General features: G+C 39.9%; 1 protein-coding gene across 1 annotated transcript in view; it reads left to right on the forward strand.

Annotated features, from left to right (window-relative positions):
* Positions 1-2,281: 2,281 nt before the first annotated feature.
* Positions 2,282-21,232, forward strand: part of RRAS2 (RAS related 2) — a 72,634-nt gene continuing 53,683 nt past the window's right edge. Inside the window, exon 1 of the mRNA XM_036426483.2 lies at positions 2,282-2,731. Within this exon, the coding sequence (XP_036282376.1) occupies positions 2,624-2,731 (108 nt within the window). The 5' untranslated portion in view covers positions 2,282-2,623. The remainder of the gene's footprint in view (positions 2,732-21,232) is intronic.

Below are 21,232 nucleotides of genomic sequence, written 5' to 3' on the forward strand. Positions count from 1 at the left end.
ACCAATGCAAGGTTTGACTCTAGACTGGATCCCATTCTAAAGCATATTATTGTGCCAACTGACAAAACTGGAAGAATATAAGGGTTAGATTATACAAATGTTTTCATATGAATATTAAATGTGCTAAAGTTGATAAATGTACTGTGGTTGTGTAAAATAATATCCCTATTCTTTGGATATACACACTGAAGCACTTAGGGGTAAAGAGCCCTAATGTCTGTAACTTATTCTTAAGTAGCTACAAAATTCATTTTTATGAGTTATACATATCTATAAAGAGAGGGAGAAAAAAGAGAAAAATCGATAGAGAGGGGAGAATAATAGAGGTAAAATGCTCATAATAGTTGAATTTAGGTAAAGGTGTATGGGTGTTCTTCATTCTTTATATATAGAAATGATTCCACAGTAAAAAGTTTTAAAAAGTACAACAGTATACTATTTTATTTTGCTCATGATTTTGGAGGTCAGGGATGGCTAGCCTGGGTGGCTCTTGCTTGGAATCTGTCATGCAGTTGCAGTCAGTCAAATGCCAGCAGGGGCTGCAGTCAAAAAGTTAGGCAGAGCTGGGTGTCCAAGATATCTCACATGGCTGGCAGTTGATGCTGGCCATCAGCTAGGAGCTCAGCTGGCCCTTTGACTGACATGTTTACTTGTGGCATCTCTAGCATGGCAGTCTCAGGGCAGCCAAACTTCTGACTGTGTTTCTCCTAGAGCAAGAATTCCAAGAGAACAGGTGGAAGCTGCATGGCCTCTTTTGACCTAGTCTTGGAAGGGATAACAGCATCTCTTCTGCTGCCTTCTACTGGCTCCAAGAGAGTCACTAGGTTATGTCCAATGAATTGTCAGTCATGTTCCAAAACTGCCATAAATGCCAAAATGTCAGACGCTGTTATATTAACTCATTTGATTTTTATTAAGAAAAAGAAACACAACACCTCAAAGTAGGTAGTCTTAGCCTTCTTATTTACACAGGTTAAATAAGTTCCCAGCACCACACCATTATGGAAAGAGCTAGGGTTCGAATCCAGTCTGGCCCCAGAACCCATCTCTACTAACTTACATCACCTCTACATAGAGCTGTGATTCCTGCTACATCCTGATAAGCTGCCATACACATAGATAATCCCTTTTCATTCACAGTCAGTGGTAGGCAAACTCTCAATACATTTACAATCATGCGACACAATTCTTACCTTCCTAGCTCTGACTTTTGCATATGTGGTTTCGTTTCCCTGGAATACTTTTATTCCAATGATTTGTCTGCCTATATGATTTAGTATCCAGGTCTTTCAGGGCGCTTTTCCTGACTACCCAGCCCTGGGGTGAGTGCTTTTCCTATGGGTGCACATGCCACGGGTGTCTAGTAGTTACTCTGTTTGTTGTCCTGGCTGTCTCTCCCATTGGACTCTAAGTTTCCAGAGGACAGGGACATTGTTTTGTTTAAGAAAAGGATCTTCAGCAATGTTCCTGGTATGTAATGTACAAATAAGTACTAATCTCTCACACACATACTCCTCAGCTATTAATACATTACTATATAGTTCCCACACATAAACACAGACACTAAGACATTCTCCTGACACACACAAAATCTATCTTATTCACTCTTGCCCAAGCATGCTCCATCACTGTGACTGATTAGTCCCCATGCTCAGTTCCCGGTCACAGTCCCCACACACTGTCACCACCACAAGTTCATCACACACAATTACCGTGACACAGCGCTGATCCTCAATCACTGACACATACTGTTCTTCAATCATGTCACCATCTGCACTCTTAAAACAGGATATTTACCGTATTCTCCTACAAATGGAGTTTAGATCACAGCAGCTCTATTTTTTCACACGTGCCTTCACATACTGTATTCTCCCCGCCCATCCATATAATCCCTGACATACGAAATTATGGAAGAGCTTGTCTTTCTTCCCATTCCCACTTGACACCCTCTCTCACTGGTACTCATGCACTCACCCCAGCGCTGGGTAATCCAGGGAAAGCGCCCTGAAAGGCCTGAATACTAAATGATATAGGCAAACAAATAATTGGAATAAAAGTATTCCAGGGAAACGAAACCACATATGCAAAAGTAGGAGCTAGGAAGGTCAGAATGGTGTCACATGATTGTAAATGTAGTGAGAGTCTGCATACTACTGATGGTCTCAGCTCCCAGGCAGCTCCGGAATCTCGAGCGGCCCCGCCCCTCCCGACCCCGCCCCTCATACATATGCAGCGAAGCCCCCCCCCCCTCATGCATATGCAGCACCAGCCCAGCAGCCCGGCCCCCAGACGGCCATTTGTAGCGGCGCTGGAGGCTGGTTCGGCTGGCGCTGCGGAGCCGTGTGGACTCGCGCGCCCCTCGGTCGCGGCTGCCCCCGGCCCCTGCGGTCACCCCGCTCCTCCGCGCCTCGGGCGGGACTCGGCCAGCCGGGGCGCCGCGCTGCCGCCCGCACCGGCCTTCCCCGCAGCTCCGGGCGCCCGGGACCCCCGCCCGCCCGCCCGCCCGCCCGCTCGCCCGCCCGCAGCCCGCCGGCCGCACACGTCCCCGGAGCCGGGCCTAGGGCGGGCGGCGGCGGCGGCAGCGGCGGCTCGGCGTGGCCGGGCCGGGCTCGGCGGCGTCCCCATGGCCGCGGCCGGCTGGCGGGACGGCTCCGGCCAGGAGAAGTACCGGCTCGTGGTGGTCGGCGGCGGCGGCGTGGGCAAGTCGGCGCTCACCATCCAGTTCATCCAGGTGCCTGGAGCGGGCCCCCCGGGGATGGCGGCGGGGAGGCCGGGGAGGGGGCGGCGCACGGGGGCTCTCGTACCTGTGGCGGCGCGGCCGCCGCGACCCCGCCCCGGAGGCGCCGCGCGGGCGGGCGGGCGGGGGACGCGGGGCCGGTCCGGTCCTCCTCCCCCGCGGCCGCCGCGCTGCGCTCCCGTTCGCCTGGCGCCCCGCTCGCGCCCCGGGAGTCGGGCTTCTCAGGAATGTGGCCGGGAGGGCGGAGCCGGGAGGGTAGGAAGCGCCGATCCACCTTATCGCTCCGGCGGGGGCCCGAGCCCCGAGCCCCGAGCCGAGCCCCGCGGGGAGGCAGCGCCTGGCCGCCGCGCCGGGCTTCCTGCCCGGAGACCCGGGGCGGCGGGCGCGGGGCGGGATGGAGCCCGGCCGCCTCCCGCCTGCCCGGTCCGAGCGTGCGATCCGATCGCGGTGGCAACTTGGCCGCGGGGCCGCGTGGTCCCCGCGCTTCTCGCTGCCCGCTCCAGGCAGTGTGTGCGCCTCTCTTTGTGTGTGCGCGCGCGTGTGCTTTCCTTTTTAAGTGTCCTCCTAGGTAACGTGCCCGGGTGGGAGTGTGGGATAATGCCCCAGGGAGGTGGTGGCTTCGAGGAAGTGAAGAATTGTTCTTCGAATTGGGGGGGGAGGGGGAGACCGTTTGCTAGGAATTCCTGGTGTCTTCCTCCTCCTCCTCCTCCCCCTGGCCGTGCCAAGGTGAAGTTTGGGATGGGCCAGGCTGGGAGGTGACCGACTGACCGACCGGCCGAGCCGAGCCGAGCGGAGCTATGTGTCTGTTCCAACCACCGGCTCCCACCCCCACCCCCAACCCTCTCTGGTAGCTGAAGGCGGAGGGGAAGGGATGGGAAAGAAAAGGGAGGTGGAATTCTTCATTCTTGCGATTTGCTCTGGTGAGAGAGATTCGACTGATCTTTTTTTGGGATAAAGAGAGAGAGAGAGAGAGAGAGAGAGAGAGAGAGAGAGAGAGAGAGAGAGAGAGAGAGACCGACCCAGACCCAGTTATCTCTCTGCTTTTGTGAACCTAAAAGGTGTGGCTTAAGCTATGAGAGAAGGAAGGTATACCTCGTTATAACAAGTAACAAAGATACTCTTCTTGGTCTATCAGTGTGAGTGCTGTTCAGATTCTTTGGGGGAAATATTTATTCCTGGCGTACGTTCCACCCGTTTGTTATCAGTCGTGGCATGAAAAGGCAGAGTACTGACACATACATGTGACTGTTACCTTTCACCTTGACTAAATGAGCAGTCATTGACGTGAGGCTACTTCAAGGTATTTTAAAGACTGCTGCTTCAACCTTTGTATCCGGGAAGAGATGTGCATGTAACGAGCATTTCCAGTGTGCTCATTAGTGGGTTACAAAAATCACACGTACGAGGTGAGACCGGTTTAAGTTGAGCAGGCTGCAGAAGCAGGGACGCCGGCGTGTTGCTGTTCCCCAGGGCTAAGGGAGACTTGCAGGAACCGGTGGCAGAGCAATGGATAGCTCACCCTCTCTTTGGGGGCTGCAGTGAATGGGGCGGGAGGGGAGTTGTCCAGGAGTGAGAGTGATCTTGTGTTCTGAATGTATTTGAATCTGAATGTAAGTGAATGATTCAATTAAGGAATTGGACCCTTTGTTTTTGGAAATAGTATTAGAAACCACGAGGAAAAAGCGGAATTGCTGGCTTTCTGACGATTTTCTAGAATTCATTTGTTAAAGCAGTGTCTCCTTTATGAATAGGAATGTACCTAGGTGCTCTGGATGATGTAAAAGAAATAGAGGACCCATGTATGCTTGAGGAAGACATGCATTTATACGTAGAGAAATAGTGTGAGCTTTGACTCATAGACTTGAATGCCTGGTCTTGCTATGTTACTTATTCACCGTGAGAACATGGCCAAAATAGGTATTTAGCTTCTCCTAGCCTCAGTTTTATCTTCAGTAAAACGGGTCTGATCACATTCTTTATTATGGGAACCTTCTTAGCATTGTGTCTGGCATGTAGTATGTACTTCGGTTAATGATGGCTAGTGTAAGTTTGTGTACAGTTCTGTAATACACTTAAATGCAAAGGGAATCCAGAATCAGGGCAAAGTCCCTTTGTACTTTGATAAAAGTACAATGTACAGTTGATAGTGGGGAGAGAGAACATGTCTTGTGTGAGTATGGGAAGTCATGCTAGCGTTGAGAGAGGAGGCAGTCAGGGAGGGGAGTGTGATTGGTGACTTGGGGCCCGTGAAAGGGAGAAACATGGGTTCTGATTTTGAGGAGACTTTCTGGAAAGTCAGGAGCCAGACCACCTGGAGAGGGTGTTTCATTTTGACCTGTGTATGTGCCTTCCCAGAGTCAAACCTGTCACCTTTTGGTATACAGAACGATGCTCTATCCAGCTCCAGGCAGGGCCGCCTGGATAGAGTGTTAGCTCTGTGTAATCTTAGGCAAATTTTACTGAACCTGTCTGTATCTCAGTTTCCCCATCTGTAAACTGAGGAAATAGGAAGTATGAAGTACCACTCTTAAGAAAATTAAATGAATTCCTGTATGTCAAGAGACGAGAACACTGTCTAGTACACAGTAAAGCTACAGGCATAAGATTATTGATAGATTGTGGAGCTAACATGACTATCATCTTTACTTAATAGAGCTACTATTTATTGTCTGACTCCTGGGAAATTAAAATTCATTCTGCTGTGATTGTCTAGCCGTAGTAATTGGAGAGAGAGGAGACGGCAGAAGGATAATAATCTTAACAAGCGGAAGTCAGTTCTCTTCAGAGGAGATCAGGATGGCTTAAATTGGTTTTATTTATTTTTTAAGACTCCTGAGATTAAAAAAAAAAAGTTTATTTTTAAAATAAGGTTCACTATATATTTTTTCTTTTACAATCTTGAGCAGAAAAAATATAATAAATTGGGGAGTGGAGAAGTTCAAAACAACTTTGCATTTAGCCCTGACTTTAGATTTACATGTTGCCTTCTACACATATGAAGAGATGCAAAATTAGGAAATTAAGGCAATAATTACTTAATTAAGGTGCACTTTCCTCTTTAAAAATGAATATAAATGTGATAAAACGTAAAATTTTATGTTAAGAATGTATGTGTGTATGTGACATTTCTGTTGCTCATAGTTGTATGTGGTTTAAAAAAATATATATATATATTCTTATTGATTTCAGGGAGAGAGAGGGAGAGAATCATTGACCTGGTGCCTCCTGCATGCCCTTTACTGGGGATGGAGCCTGCAACCCCAGCATATGCCTTGACCAGAATCAACCTGGTATTCTTCAGTCCTCTGGCAAAAAAGCTCTATCCACTGACCCAAACCAGCGAGGGCTGCTGTTTATAGTTTTTGGGAAAAAGTTTTAGGTTATATTGGTCAATAGAATACCCAAATGGCTAGTAAACTCCAGCCAAAAATGATCTTAACATTGTACAAAGTGAAGTGGAGAGAGCATTTAATATCTGGGTCCTAGGCCTCCCTACTCAGGTAAAACTGGGGGATATCTTAATCTCCCTAATCTTTTCAAGCTTCAGTTTCTTCATTAAATATCTAGTTTGGTCGAACAAATCTCTGCATCTTTCAAATTCAAGGTCCTTTCTCAGTTAACTAGCTGTGTGTTTTGGGTCAAGATCCTTAGGTTCTCCAAGCCAGTTTCTATATGAAAAGGGAACTAATAGTAGTACTTGAAGGACTTCTGGGAGAAAATGATATAAAACATGCAAATTATTTAGCACAGTGCCATCTACAGAGTAAGTAAATAATTGTTACTTGGCTTTATTTGCTGTTACTTCTCTATCTTGTTCCTCCAAAACAAAATTTATAATTTGTTCATTTTTCCTTGACACATGATCTGGTCTCTTAAGTCTTCAACCCTCTCCTCCCCCTTTCCACCCAACCTCCTAATCCCCTCCTCACTTTTTGTGGTTATTTAGGTGATAAATGTTGACCCCATTTTGAGTTGGGGAAATTCTTTTTTATCACTTGGGGGTTAATTTTGAGAAGTAGTGGAGGAATCATTGGGGTTTTGAGTTAATGCTAATCTAGCAACTTTGAAAAGAGACCAAACATGTTTTCCAGAATTAGAGAGGAATTTCCCAGGTTCTGGTCTTCGATTAACAACATTTTATTCGGCAGTTTATCAGATTTTGAGCTATGTTGGGGGTAGCTGATTTCTCACATACTGAGTTTTAGTCTTGTAATCTGTTAGTCTGGACCTGACTCAGACATTGCTTTTTACCTAAAGTTTGTCTTTTACTGAGTGCTTTTTCATGGCTCTTTCCTGTGACAGATCCTGAAAGAAACTTCAAGACTCATGTATTGGTGTTCTCAATTAATTGATCCACGTGTGAAGGTGTAGATTCCCCAATTGCTGTTCTCTTGCTACATCTTGAAGACATCCTGCAATTATAAATCACTTTAAATTATTTTTATCTGTGAATTTGAAACCATCCTGTAGACTTATTTTTAGAGTGCAATTACTGTTTTACATTTTCAGAGTAATTTACAAATGAATTCTTAGCACTGAAAAAGAAGACATCTCTCCCCAAGGTAGTGGATACTAGAGATTTCCTCATTTTGGTAACAGTTGAAGTGATTCTGCTGGCAATTACTATTGATAGAAACAAATGCTAGGTATTCTAGGAAGAACACTGCCTTCTTTCTTTTTTCTTTTTTTTTTTCTTCTTTTTTTTTTAATGTTTTATTGATTTTAGAGAGAACAAGGGAGAGGAAAGAGAGAGAAATATCAATTGGCAGCCTTCACTCTCCCTCAACACACACACAGTGTGCTACCCTTCTGCCCTGACCTGGAATCAAGTTGGCAACCTCTCTGGGCACACCAAGTGAGCTACACCGGCCAGGGCAACACTGTCTGCTTTGTCTTCTTCTTTTAACAACTTAGGTGTTTTTTGTTTTATTTTATATTTTATTGATTTTTTACAGAGATGAAGGGAGAGGAATAGAGAGTTAGAAACATTGGCCAGCTGCCTCCTATACACTCTAACACTGGGTATGCCCTTGACCAGAATCGAACCAAGTTACATGCCCTTGACCAGAATCGAACCTGGAATCCTTGAGTCTGCAGGCCGACGCTCTATCCACTGAGCCAAACCGGTTAGGGCGCAACACTCTTCTTAATAGAGGTTGACCACTTTTGTCAGAGGAGAAACAAGGAAATTCTAACCTCCGATTTTTCTTGTTCTAATCTGTGTGTGTGTTTTTTGTGTGTGTCCTCCTGTGATGGAGAAGTTGCAGGAGTGTAGAGGGGACATGTCTGCTGAGTAGTTCAAGAACCCTGCTTTTGACAGGCAGCTAACTCCTGGGAAGGTGTTTTTAATCCACCGGTGTTGTTGAAAGTGTCCTGGGTCTTTCCCAAGTTTTGAAATGAAAGCAGTCTGTTTAATTCACCTAAGAAAATAAATGCTAACTTTAAAAGTGGGGGAGGGTAGAGAAAGAGACTTTTTAAAAACCAATACTGTTTTTAATTTATTAAAAGTTCCTTTCCTTTTTCAAAATAAAATTGATCTCTTAAAATTGAAACAGACTTTGTAATGATGCTACATGAACATTTCTTTCTTTTTTTGTATGGAAAAATAGAAGTACCTGTATGGTATTCTACTGTGCCCTCCTTACTGAAAAGTGCTAACGAGTAAAAGACTTTCTCTCTATTCGTAGACAGTGTGGAGTTAATAGTCATTGAATCTTCTTGAAAGGCCTTGATCTTGAATTACTTTGGGTAGAGCCGCTGAGTCTGTGTTTGGGATTGAATTTTAGTTTAAAGTAATGTCCTTGATAGGCCTCTGATTTCTGTTTTACAAAGAGAAATGTCTCTCAGGCTTTTATGAAAAAGACAAAGATTTATATATTCACATATTTTTGGTATGGTTTTGAAAGAAGCAAAGAAATACAAGTTGTTAAATTGCGCTAATGGGGATATAATTAGACTGAGTTTCTTGTTGCCTTTTAAATTTGGTTTTATTTTTAGTGATTTATGAAAGCAGTGTGATTGTTTATTGGCTGCATAGCAGTAAATAGCATTGTCTTGCTTTAATTAAAACTTTTATAGTCACAGAATTTGTTGTTTGAATATATTAGCTTAATATTGAAAACCAACTTATCTTGTTCCCTCATATGGTGATTCCCCTTTCCCCCCCAGGTAGAGCTTTGTTTACAAATAACAAATGTTCAGTACTAGAAATAGGAATACAACTGTCAAAATCACACCCAGTGTTGCTTTAAAAAAAAAAAACCAAAAAACTTTACCCAGATTTTCTCAAAGCTAACATTTTTTTATATATATATATTTTATTGATTTTATACAGAGAGGAAGGGAGAGAGAGAGAGCTAGAAACATCAATGAGAGAGAGTCATCGATCACCTGCCTCTTGCACACCTCCTACTGGGGATATGCCCGCAGCCAAGGTACATGCCCTTGACCAGAATCGAACCGGGCAGCCTTCAGTCCCCAAGCCAACGCTCTATCCACTGAGCCAAACCGGTTTCAGCTCAAAGCTGACATTTTACCATTTCTGTTTCATCCTTCCCTCTCTATGTATACACAGCTTTTATTATGAATTAGTAGAGTGTAAGTTGAAGACAATGCCGTTATTTTTAAATACCTCCATGCAGATTTCCTGAAAATCGGGACATTTATTTATGTAAACATAGCATATAACCAAAATCAGAAACTAGATTATGTATTGTTAATCAAATATGTAGATCTGGTGTGGCCAGGCCCGGAGCAGCGGCTGCCAGGCTGGGAGCGGCCAGGCCCAGAGCAGCCGGGTCGGGTGCAGCCAGGCCCGGAGCAGCAGCAGCCAAGTCCAGAGCAACTAGGTCGGGAGTGGCAGTGACCAGACCCAGAGCAGCTGGTTGTGGAACGAACCAGAGCAACAGAGGCCAGGCTCGGAGCAGCTAGGCCCGGAACAGGTCACTCCTCACCTGCCCCTGCCCCATGGCTGCCTCTCAGACATGGCTGGAACCTTTTGTGGGAACTTGAGGGTCTACTGAATCAAGTGATGAAGGCTTAGATCTGGATGTGTTGAGTTGGTATAGCGATGGGGTGTTGATCTGTGAGTGCCTTGGGTGGGGCCTCGATGAGGCTGGTTGACCTATTTGGAAATGTCTTTTGAGTGAAGTGTATCACTGGGCATGTGGAGGTATTATTGATATGAGAAAATGCTAAGTAACTGATTTACTGTCTGAAAAGGGATTTACTATCAGGGAAAGGGAGGGAGGAAGAGACTGAACATAAACTGCACCTATGGATGAGGACAATGGGGGAGGGGAAGGGGGCAGAGGGTGAGGTGGGAATCTGGTGGAGGGGGGAAGAAATGAGCAACCTTTGTAATAATATGAACAATAAAGATTGATTTAAAAAAAATAAAAAAATAAAGTAAGGATCTATGACTCCATAGTGATAAATAAATGAAGGGGGAAGAGAATTTAAGGTAGAATTCTGACTAATGAGTATAGAGGAAATAGAATTAGAAAGTCATTTGGCAATCATAACAGTATGCATCATAAATGGATATTAAAACTAGTGGCTGAGACTAGTTGTCCTGGTTCAGTGTTTGATTGTAGACCTGGTTTGATTCCCTGTCAGGGCATATGCCCAGGTTGTGGGCTGGATCCCCAGTAGGGTGCAGGAGGCAGTGGATCAGTAATTATCTCTCATCATTGATGTTTCTATTTCTCCTCCATTCCTCTCTGAAATAAAAAAAAAATTATGAAAAAAACAAAAACAAAAACACAAAAAACCCTAGTGGTTGAAAGTTTGAGTAGCTAGAGTATCTATCTGCCCATAAAATATTACTAGTTGCTAAGGGGAAATCATAACCACAGGAGAGAAACCTGGCAGATATCACCTTGAATGTGTGATCAAAGACCTCTGGATGCTGCTTTGGGTAATAGTAGTAATAAGCAGGGTTGGTTTTACTCAGTTATGCTAATAAGATCTGGTCTTCATAAATTATTAAAACTATTCATAGTCTTAAACACTTCATTAGAAAATCAGAATAATAGTGTTTCTAGTTACAGAGAATGAGGAATTTAGCAGTTAATGTTTGCTCTTTCATAAATTTTGTATCCTTATTTAAAGCAACCAAAAGTGTGTGATTGAATTATTTTTAAAAGATTGCTTTTTTGTCTTGCAGTTTATTTTGTTATTATAATAGTAAACAAACAAACAACAACTCAGTAGTATGAATCCCTTCCTCATTGAGGGCTATTGCTTTTGCCAATTCTGTCATTCTAACTGGTTTCATGCTTTCAAGCAGTCCTCATCAACAGCTAGTTTTCATAATGAATTGTGATTCAGAGAATACTACCAAGTATGTTTTACTGAGCAGATTTCTAAGTCTGTAATTACTTTTACATGCTAAATAATTATTTGGCGGGATATAAAATAATTGGATCCCAACATTATTGAATTAAAACAGTGGAGGTACTACTTTATTTACCTTTCGTGGCTTTACCTTTATCTGGCTGGTCTCCAGTTTCTATTCTGCAGGAATAACTGGTTTTCTATTTGTATACTTATAGCCTTCTCTTATCATTGGAAATGGAAACATTAATAAGGAACTAGAAGTTTTTCTCTGTTCACTAACTTTCCCTGGGAAACAATGAAACCCTCTCAGGAAAGCTTTCCTCTCCATTTTTGTATTCATTTCCTCAATTATCTTGTGAACTACCTATTGTGCATTGATTCTCTGAAGTATTTATACCATATTGGCTTAAATTAACTAATGAAAAAGATAAGACAGTATCCATTTTAGGAGAATTTGTCAAATTTTCTTTCTGTATTATTGATCTTTTTTTTATTGTGTGTCAAAATATGGTTTTTTTTTTTAAATTTATCGTAAGCTGTTTCTTTTTTAAAATATATATTTATTGGTTTCAGAGAGGAAAGGAAAGGGAGGGAGGGAGAAACATCAATGATGAGAGAGAATCATTGATCAGCTTTCTCCTGCATGCCCTCTACTGGGGATTGAGCCTGCAACCCGGGCATGTGCCCTGACCAGAAATCAAACTGTGACCTGGTTCATAGATCAGTGCTCAACCACTGAGCCCCACTGGCCAGTAATCTTAGCTGTTCTTGGTGTTGAAAGTAAAGAACTGGTCATCCCTTAGAATTACTGCAGGCCACTGAGATTTCTATTCTTTTTGATGCCAAACTGCAGTTGATATAGGAAGCTTCAATTTTTGGAATAGCAAGATTTCAGCAGATGTAAAATTCTGTTAAATCTGTTAAGACATTCAGTCACATTTGGGTTTTTGGCTGAGAGATATAAATTTTATTTATTTAATAAATCTTTATTGTTTATATTATAATATTACAAATGTTCCTCATCTCCCCCCCGCCCCCATTGCTTCCCTCTATCAGGTTCCCACCCCACCCTCTGCCCTTTTCCCATCCTCCATTGTCCTCATCCATAGGTGCACAGTTTATGTTCAGTCTCTTCCCGCACCCCCCACTCCCCTTTTCCCCGAGAATCATCAGTCAACTGCCCTTCCATACCTTTGATTCTATTATATTCACCAGTTAATATTGTTCATCAGGTTTTTTATTTCCCTTGGTTTTTAGATTCACTTGTTGATAGTTACGTATTTGTTGTTCATAATTTTTATCTATATCTTCTTCCTCTTCCTAAAGAATCCCTTTCAGCAATTCATATAATTCTGGTTTGGTGGTGATGAACTCCTTTAGCTTAAATTTATTTGTGAAGCTCTTTATCTGGCCTTCGATTCTGAGTGATAGCATTGCTGGGTAGAGTATTTTTGGCTGTAGGAGAGATTTAAATTTTTGATGGTTAAAAGGGATAGTTTTTGAGTTTATTAATCCTTCACGTCTAAGCTTTCTGCACTGAGACAAATGGGAGAGACATGGGCAAGAGGAGATCGAGATTGAGATAGAGAATATCAAGCTGTAAAATGCAGATCAAAGTAAAGGCTTTTCTTGTAGGTGTAAAAATTGGAATGGTCTAGAAGCAAAAGAAATCCTTCGGAGAGAGTGTAAGTGTAACTTAAGTATGGTTATTTTATATTGCATAGTGTGTGGAAGTATTTTATGGTTTCATATATAACTTTTGTTGCTTTCTCCTTTTAAAAAAAATGAAATTGATTGCCTTCTATCTCTTACTCTAGTGCCATAGTTGTATCCTATAGCTTATATTTTTAAGTATATTTTAAAGGAATTCTAGAGAGGACAGAATGTGTTTCTTCTGTTACCATCATCACAAAGTCTAGTGTCCATCATGACTTTGGCAAAACTGATTTTGCATTGTTTGCTTTGGTAAGAAGTCTGTGGTTTTTATCAATTTTTAGATAATTTTAATTTGAGTTTGAATATCTTAATTTGAGTAATTTAAACGTGGTGAAGGATTGAATTAGTTCTTTTAAAGATTTCTGGCTTTACAAAGCTAAATAATACTGTCAAAGAATATGATCTGTAAATTCTCTATGTTTTGGATAATTAAGAATTTTTAATTGATCTTTGTAAATATTCCAAGAACATGAGAGAAGAATGAATATTTATTTATGTCATATAAGGTGCAAATTTTAACAGAAATCTTTTGAAATGGAAGCTGTTGATTGTATTATACAAATATTTTATCATCATTTTTAAATATATAGATGTATTTTTTATTGATACCAGATAGGATGGGGGAGAGAAAGAGAAACATCAATGATGAGAGAGAATCATTGAATGGGTGCCTCCTGCATACCCCCTACTGAGGATCGAGCCTGTAACCTGGGTATGTGTCCCTGACAGGGAATTGAACTGTGATCTCCTGGTTCATAGGCTGATGCTCAACCACTGAGCCAGGCCACCCTGGCAAGTGTTAGGTCTTAACACATAGTAAATAAAAAAATAAAATAAAAAATGGTCTTTGGAATGAGAAGTTGTATTTATTATGGTTCCATAGCAGCTAGTTACTAAAGAGGTCGAAGAACTGGATTTTATAGTTTCTCTGTAATTAAAAGGTTATGTGTATGCAGCATGTGCACATTTGAATGTTGAGTTTTCAAAGGTTTAGCAGTTGGATCCATAGCATTCAGTTTTATTCAAAATAGTCTTTAGAGAAGATAGTCCAACTTTAATCTCTCTCTGTAAATCCCGATTTAGGAAATGTAAAACAGCCTAAAATAGTAAGTTCTAATGATATATTACTTTTGTTTTATTTCCTAGTGGGTTCTCTCTTAATGTCTTGTTTTTTGTTAATCATAACATGTGGTTGATCACAACAGTTAGTAATTCGTTAGCTGAAAGGAAAAGAGCAGTAAGCAAGTAATCAAGTCAAACTACAAGATTTGTGATAAATACAACATTAAGTTTCAGAATTCTTGTGTAAAAGATAATGTGACTTAAATTTGTAATTTGGTCCCTTTTGCCTCTGGAGATATGTCAATCAAAGTGAGGTAGGGAAATTCACCTTATGCAGGTTCTTTAAACCGAGGAAAGAGTGAACTTAAGGTTAGAAAGGACTTGTGGGTTTGGGGAATAAAAAAATGGAAATAAAAATGTAAAGTAAAGGTGTAGATCTGATAATTTAATGACATGTAGACATCTACATGAATGGTCATAGTAGTTCAATTGAGTACTATATGAATTTATTATTTTCAGATATTAGCATGGAATTTCATGCCAAACACTTGGTTTGAATTAGTTACTTTTAAATGATCAAGTTCCTTAATGTTAAAATTTTCTTAACCGCTGCAGTGTTTTCTGGTAAAGTACTTTTCATTCAATTGAAAGTTAAGAATGAAGTAGGAATTGGTGAAGTTGCAAGTTAATAATTCAGACTTCATCAAATGTTGGGTTTGGGAATTATTTCTTTAGTTCCATGGTCATAATTTTAGCAAGTGTTAAAATAGTGTGGAAAACTTTTACTTCTGTTATAGACTTGTGATTCTCGTTTTAATTTTACAATTTAAAGACACAGGCATGTATTGTTTAGTTTTCCTCCTTTCTCAACTCATTGCAAATTATGTAGTTGGCTAGATTTCTTTCTAGCAGTTTCAGGAAGGAGTCATTCACTCTGTTGGTTAGTCAAATGAAGTTGTCTGACATGGGTTACTTTAGTTTGTGGTTTTAGACAAACAGTACATAGTACACAGCTGTTGCTCCAACAGCTTTGTTCCAGCTGTCTTAGTGGCCTGTCACAAAATACCCCACATTCCTTTTTTTTTTCTTTTTCTTTAATGGAAACCCTTGTAATATTCTATTAAAGTGGATCCTAGTAATTACCTTAATGACTTTACTTTTATCGCCCTCAATAGCTATTTATTTAGAATGATGCTAAAATGGAATATGTTAATAGATTTAAACTTTGTAATATTTATACTTTTTTTGTTGTTGCAAATTAAAGTTGCCTTTTTGAAATATTTATACAAGTTAACATTGAAAAAGGCACCAAACTTAATATCCTCAGGTCACTGGTATCTGGGTACAAATTGGCATATTCTAATTTCTTACTTACTCTAGAGTTTGTATTAATTGATTTCAGTAGAATTGTAAGGTGAAAAGCTATAATAGTGTGATGATAGAGCTTGTATAGGTAGACTTTAGTTTGTGCTTTTTAAAAAATCCTCACCTGATAATATGTTTTTATTGATTTTTAGGGAGGGGGAGAAAGAGAGAAGGTGGATAGGGAGGATAAGGGAGGAAAGGACTATGTCCCAACCAACTGAGCCACCTGGCCAGGGCTTTGGTGTGTGTTTTGATAAGGTGGTTGGACTTCAATTCATTTTCCTATAGGTAGGTAGATATATATATATATCTACCTACCACACACACACACACACACACACACACACACACACACACACACTGAATTATAATACTAAGGGTTTCAAGTTCTGTTATTTTACTAAGGAACATAGACCTCTGAAGAATATTTTGAATCAGTAATGACTAATGTATATTGAGCATTTTCTGTGAGCATTTTCTTAGACACCATGGTAAAATCTTTATGAGCATTGCCTTATCTAATCTTTACAATTATATCTTTTTTACAGATAGGGAAAGTGAGACTGAGTTTAAATAAATTGCTCAAGATCCACAATATGACTCAGATGGGACTTGAGTCCCTATTTTCTGATTACAAAATGCCAGAGGAATATATTACTGTGCCCCCCAAGCATATTTTATCTTGAACATTTATTTATTAATATATTTATCTATCTACCTTAATAATGAAGTCTTTGCCTAAATTTTTCTTTTGAAAGCATTTAAAAAATGTTGATTTTAGAGAGAGAGAGAGAGGGGGAGAGAGAGGGAGAGAGAGAGAGAGAGAGAAAGAAACACTGTTTTGTTGTTCTACTTGTTTATATACATCCACTGGTCGATTCTTGTATGTGTCCTGACCCTGCAACCTTGGCATAGCAGGAGGGTGATGCTCTAAGCACTGGACATCTGGCCAGGGCCAAGTTTTTCTTTCTTTTTAAAAAATGGTTAGGTTCATGGGACATTTTCCATTTAGTTGAAAAATTAGGAGAGCTGGGATTGAAGAGGGAATGAAGTTTCCTTGAAAGTGTCCCTTTGCCTCCCTTTTCCCTCCTCCTGCCTCCCTGTGACCCATTTCTCAGCACCCCTGTTGTGATGGCTGCTTCTCTTCCCCCATCTGGCAGCCCCCAGAATCCTGCCCCATACCTATTAGTAATTCTGTCTCTCACGCAGCGTACTGGAGGAAGGCAGTGCGATCACACTTAGTCACAGTCTGTGTGAAGTACACATCGGTGACTCTTCTGAAGCTGTGTCATCCTTTAGCTGACTAATTCTTACTCTTCTTTCTAGATGTAAATAAGCTCTTCATTCCCAACAAGCCTTTCTGAGGGAATGTCCAGATTGGACGAGGTGCCCCTCCCATGTGCTTCCATAGTATGCTCTGCATGTTTTCCCCGGAACCGTTTGAGTGTAAGCTGTGGAAGTGATGCTGCTTTAGTGTTTAATTCTTGGAGACCAAAAAAGAGTCTTTTATATAACCTTAGTATATTTTTCAACTATAACCTAACTTAATCCAAACTTTACCAATTGTTACAATAATGTCCTTTATAACAAAAGAAAAAAAAAATACTTTGGGTCCAGAATCCACTCCAGGATTGCGTGTTGCACTTATTTTTCTTGTCTTTTTAGTCTTAAAGTTATTTGTAAAAATATCCCACAACTTGGGTTGTCTGAATTTTTGTGTTGTTAATCCTCACTGGAAGACATTCTTTTCATTGATTTTTAGAGAATGGAAGAAGGGTTGTGAGAGAGAGAGAGACAGAGACAGAGACAGAGACATAGACATTGATTACGTAGTTCCTTCCTGCATGCGCCCCAACCGGGCTACTACCCAGGTATATGCCCTTGACCAGAAGCGGGCTGACACTCTAGCCACTGAGCTACAGTGGCCAGGCCATCTGATGGTTTCTTTCCATTAGAATAAAATTGTGTAGTTTTGGCAGAAATATCAATAGCACAAAAGTCTGCAGTGCATCATGTTACAGAGGGCCATGTATGTTTTTCCTATTGCTGATAATGTAAAATCTGATAACTTAGTTAACCACTGAATTAGTAATTGTTCCCTTTGTAATTAATATATATCTTGTGGGTAGAGATACTAAAACCAGATTAATAACTAGTTATTTTCCAGCCTTTGGGGTTGGATATCTTTCTCTTCCTTTAACTCCTCTCTATTCTCTCTTCCTTGTTTCTTAGTTCTCTTCTTTCTTGTTACATTTGCTGTCTCCAGTTAGCATTTTGTGCAAAGAATGTTTTTTAATGTCCTCAAAGAATGCTTGCATCATACTAACATTTTCTTTAGGGGCAAAAGCTCGGTTACTACATTTTCTCTATTTAGTAAAGGGTCTATGCTTTCTTGACTTTGGTTTCTTCATCTATAAAACAAAGGTGCTGAAATAGATTTTATCTAAGGTCCTTTCAGATTCTAAAGTCCTATGGCACGTGAGTTTGTGTGTGTGTGTATGTGTTTTTTAATTCAGATTGTTATATTTTATTTACTTTTTTTTCATAAGGTTTCTAAAAGGCTGTCTTTATATTTGTTTTGTACAACATGTAAATGTTTAATTGCTTTGGCTTGTAAGAGGACTATCCTTACTTTGACTTGGGCCAACATATTTTTCACATCTTTATAATTCCTCTTCCCAAGATGGAAGGCAAAGTGGTATTCTTCCTTTTTGATGGGGTAGGGATGGGAGTGGGGCACTCATCCCCTTAACAGTCATTAAATAAATCCTATAATTCCTTAAAGTTTCCTAAATTGTTTAAAACAAACAAATTAGAGAAGAAAAAACCACAATTCAGTCCAATAGTGTTTATTACCTTGAGTAACATAATTTATGCATATTTTCTTTTGGAGGGTTTTACAGAGTTTCTAAAGTGAGAATGTTGAATCAGTGTATAATTTAGAGCACATTATTTAATTGTAGGACTTTTTCATTATAAACAGACAGTAAAGTGTTATTTCAACATTGTTAATAATTTTAAGTTCTGTAGTAGAAGTATTAGGTTAAACATGAATTATAAAAAATAATTTGAGCACACTTTAACTTTTTAAAAAGTATTTTTATAATAACTAGCATTTACTTTTATGATTTACATTTGTGTATACTTTAGTTTTCAGGGACCTTTTGTGTACATGATTTCCTTCTGTACCAGCAACGACCCTTTGTGATAGAAAGGCAGTATGACATTGTCATGGTCATTGTTATTTCCGTTCTATACATGAGGAAATGGAGGCTTGGGAAGAAGTGATTTATCCAAGGTCCTATGGCAAGTAAACAGTGAAGCTGGGATTTATGTTGGTTTCCTGACTCTTAAAATAGAGTTTCTTTTTACTACAGAATTATGAATGTTAAAATGGGACAAAAATGTCAACACTTAAGTAAAGGGAGACTGAAAAAGAGATACATACTCATTTAATGAATAAAATTCTGGAGCACTGAAATAGGGGAGGGAGGAAGAGTAGTGAGGTTTCATCAGAAACACTTACTGTCCTGATAAGTTTCTAAGAAAATTGTTAATTATGGTGATTGATGAAGGTTAGTATGGGGCCAAAGATTAATAATGGCATCGTTCTCTCTAAAATGTATCTAAGAAGACAGGTATCCATGCTACAAATATCACTGTTGTATAAATGCCTGAGGATGACATACACCAAATTTAGGTGTTTATTCCTCTTGGGATGGGGAGGTGGAGCATACTGTTGAGGGACATATAAGGGCCTAGAATCGTATTGTTAATGTTTAATTTCCTAAATTGGGAGAGAGGTATGCATACTCTTAATTTTTTTCTTCATAACATATCCTGAGATATAGTTAACAAGAGTGTTCTCTGAATTGACTGGAAACTTTTAGCTCTCATTTAGTGTTCTAGGTATCTTGTCTTGGTTGACTGACACAAGTGTATTCTTTAGGGGTTTTCCTCCAGGGTGGGAAGCTGTTCCCCCCCCCTCCCTCGGGGTATTCAAACAACAAATAAAACTTGAATACAATACTTATTACAGTAAAAAGTTCATACTTGAGTTTGTGAGTAAAACTGCTTTGTGTGAATGTGTGGATATAAGTGTGTGCATTGTGATTTGCTTTAAAATCACTAAACAGTTTCTAAAGATTTCTCCAGCACACAGCATCTGATTTCATCCTGGCGGTTACAGTAACTGATGATTAATTTTGGCTTACATTTCCTGTATGAAGAAGTGATACCTTTAACTTTTCCCAGCACAAAATTCTTAATACTATTTGTAGGCATACAAAATGAATGCTCACATAATGTGGTTTTAGGTAGGTATGAGTAAGGATTAAAAGAAAATCTGGAATAACATATATTAGACCCATGATCTGTGCTATACTGTTGGCATTTTTTTGGTCATAAAATTTACTCATTTGTAATGTAAATTGGGACTGAGAACATTTTCATCAAGAGTTGATTTGTGTGTGTGTGTGTGGCGGGGGGGGGGTTAGGATTATTTAGTTATTAAAAAATATGCTACCTTTTTGGTTGCCTTATGAATGAAAGAAATTTTATTTACAAGTTTGGATGATCAGAGTATTAGAAAAAACGTTGTTTTATCTCAAAGCTTTGCCTTTATTTGGGTACTTCTGACTTTTGGAGAGGCTAGATGGGAGAGCGAATAGGAATTCTGTGTTCCTTAATGTGAGTGTACATTTAGATGTTGCTAATTTCCCCAGTTAAGAAATTTATTGAAAACATGGCTTAAGGACATCTCTGGATTTATAGAGCCTAATGTGTGCTAAAGAGGAAGAGAGTGGGGTGGCATGGTAACAGGTAGAAGGTTGGGGAAGGTGATAAATTTTCTTTTTTTATGACACAGTTTTAGATCTTATAGTGCATTTGACAATTTTGCTTTTGTATATCATAACATTTTAAGATAACAAGAATTACAAGTGAGCATTGTATAAGGACTTTGTAGACCCTTGGTTTTTAATATAATCTCTAGAACATCCATAAATAGTAATACATACATACAAATACAACCTAATTATTTTCTTAGTTGTCAAAGCTTTCTGTGTAATTTAAGCATGCCAAATAGGTCTAATTATAATTTTTCTTCGATAAGAAGAGAAAAATCTTTTGAGGTGTTCAGGGGCCTGATGTGTTTGTTACCTGAGATATTGGTGGTGAAACAGCACCAATTGTTACCAGTGAAGTTGGACCTCAGTTCTTGAGTTTGGCAAATAAAGAATTCAGAGCCAGGAACTCAAACTATAATATAAAGTTTATTTAGAAAGTTACAGAGATAGTAAAAATGAGCCGTAGAAGAAACTAACAAGGAAAAACCCACACCAAGGCACATAATTAAAGAAATCCACACCAAGGCACATAATTAAACTTCTGAAAATTAAAGAGAAACAAGTTACAGAGGCAAATGAAGGGCCATGAGAGCTTAGGGAAGTACACTTGGAAAGACGGTTCCCGCAGGTGTGGTCTGGGGGGGGGGGGGGGGGGGGGGGGAGAGTAGCTACTTTGTTTTTTATTTTAGATGTTTGCATTACCTCTTTGTGGGGGTTACCTATGAGTTAACTCCTGGTGCAAATTGGGGGTCCCCTGGTGTTTTTACAATAGATGGATTCTGAATGTCATCTAAGGACTAGACTCTTGTGTTGATTTTTGAGAACTTGTGTTTTGCTTCTGGAATTGTTTATTGTTGCAGGTTTTCTTTTCTCTGGTGTCTTCTCAAAAGCAGAGCCATTCTTCCAATTCCCAGTGGCAAATGGAAGTGTGGTCTATTAAAACGTGTCTTATAGTAGAGAATTTGGAAAAATCCTAAATGCAGTTTTTTGTTTTGTTTTTTAAGCTTTTTTTTGTATAAGGCTCTTTTGGCATTCGGTGAAGCCTATGGATTTCAGAATACTGCCTTTTAAGTGTATGAAATAAAATAAAATACATAGGATTCTAAAAGGAGACCAATTACTTTAAATACAGTTACCGAAATACTAAAAACAAAAGCGTTCCTAT

Source organism: Pipistrellus kuhlii, unplaced genomic scaffold (genome assembly GCF_014108245.1).
Source record: "Pipistrellus kuhlii isolate mPipKuh1 unplaced genomic scaffold, mPipKuh1.p scaffold_m20_p_9, whole genome shotgun sequence".
NCBI lineage: Eukaryota > Metazoa > Chordata > Mammalia > Chiroptera > Vespertilionidae > Pipistrellus > Pipistrellus kuhlii.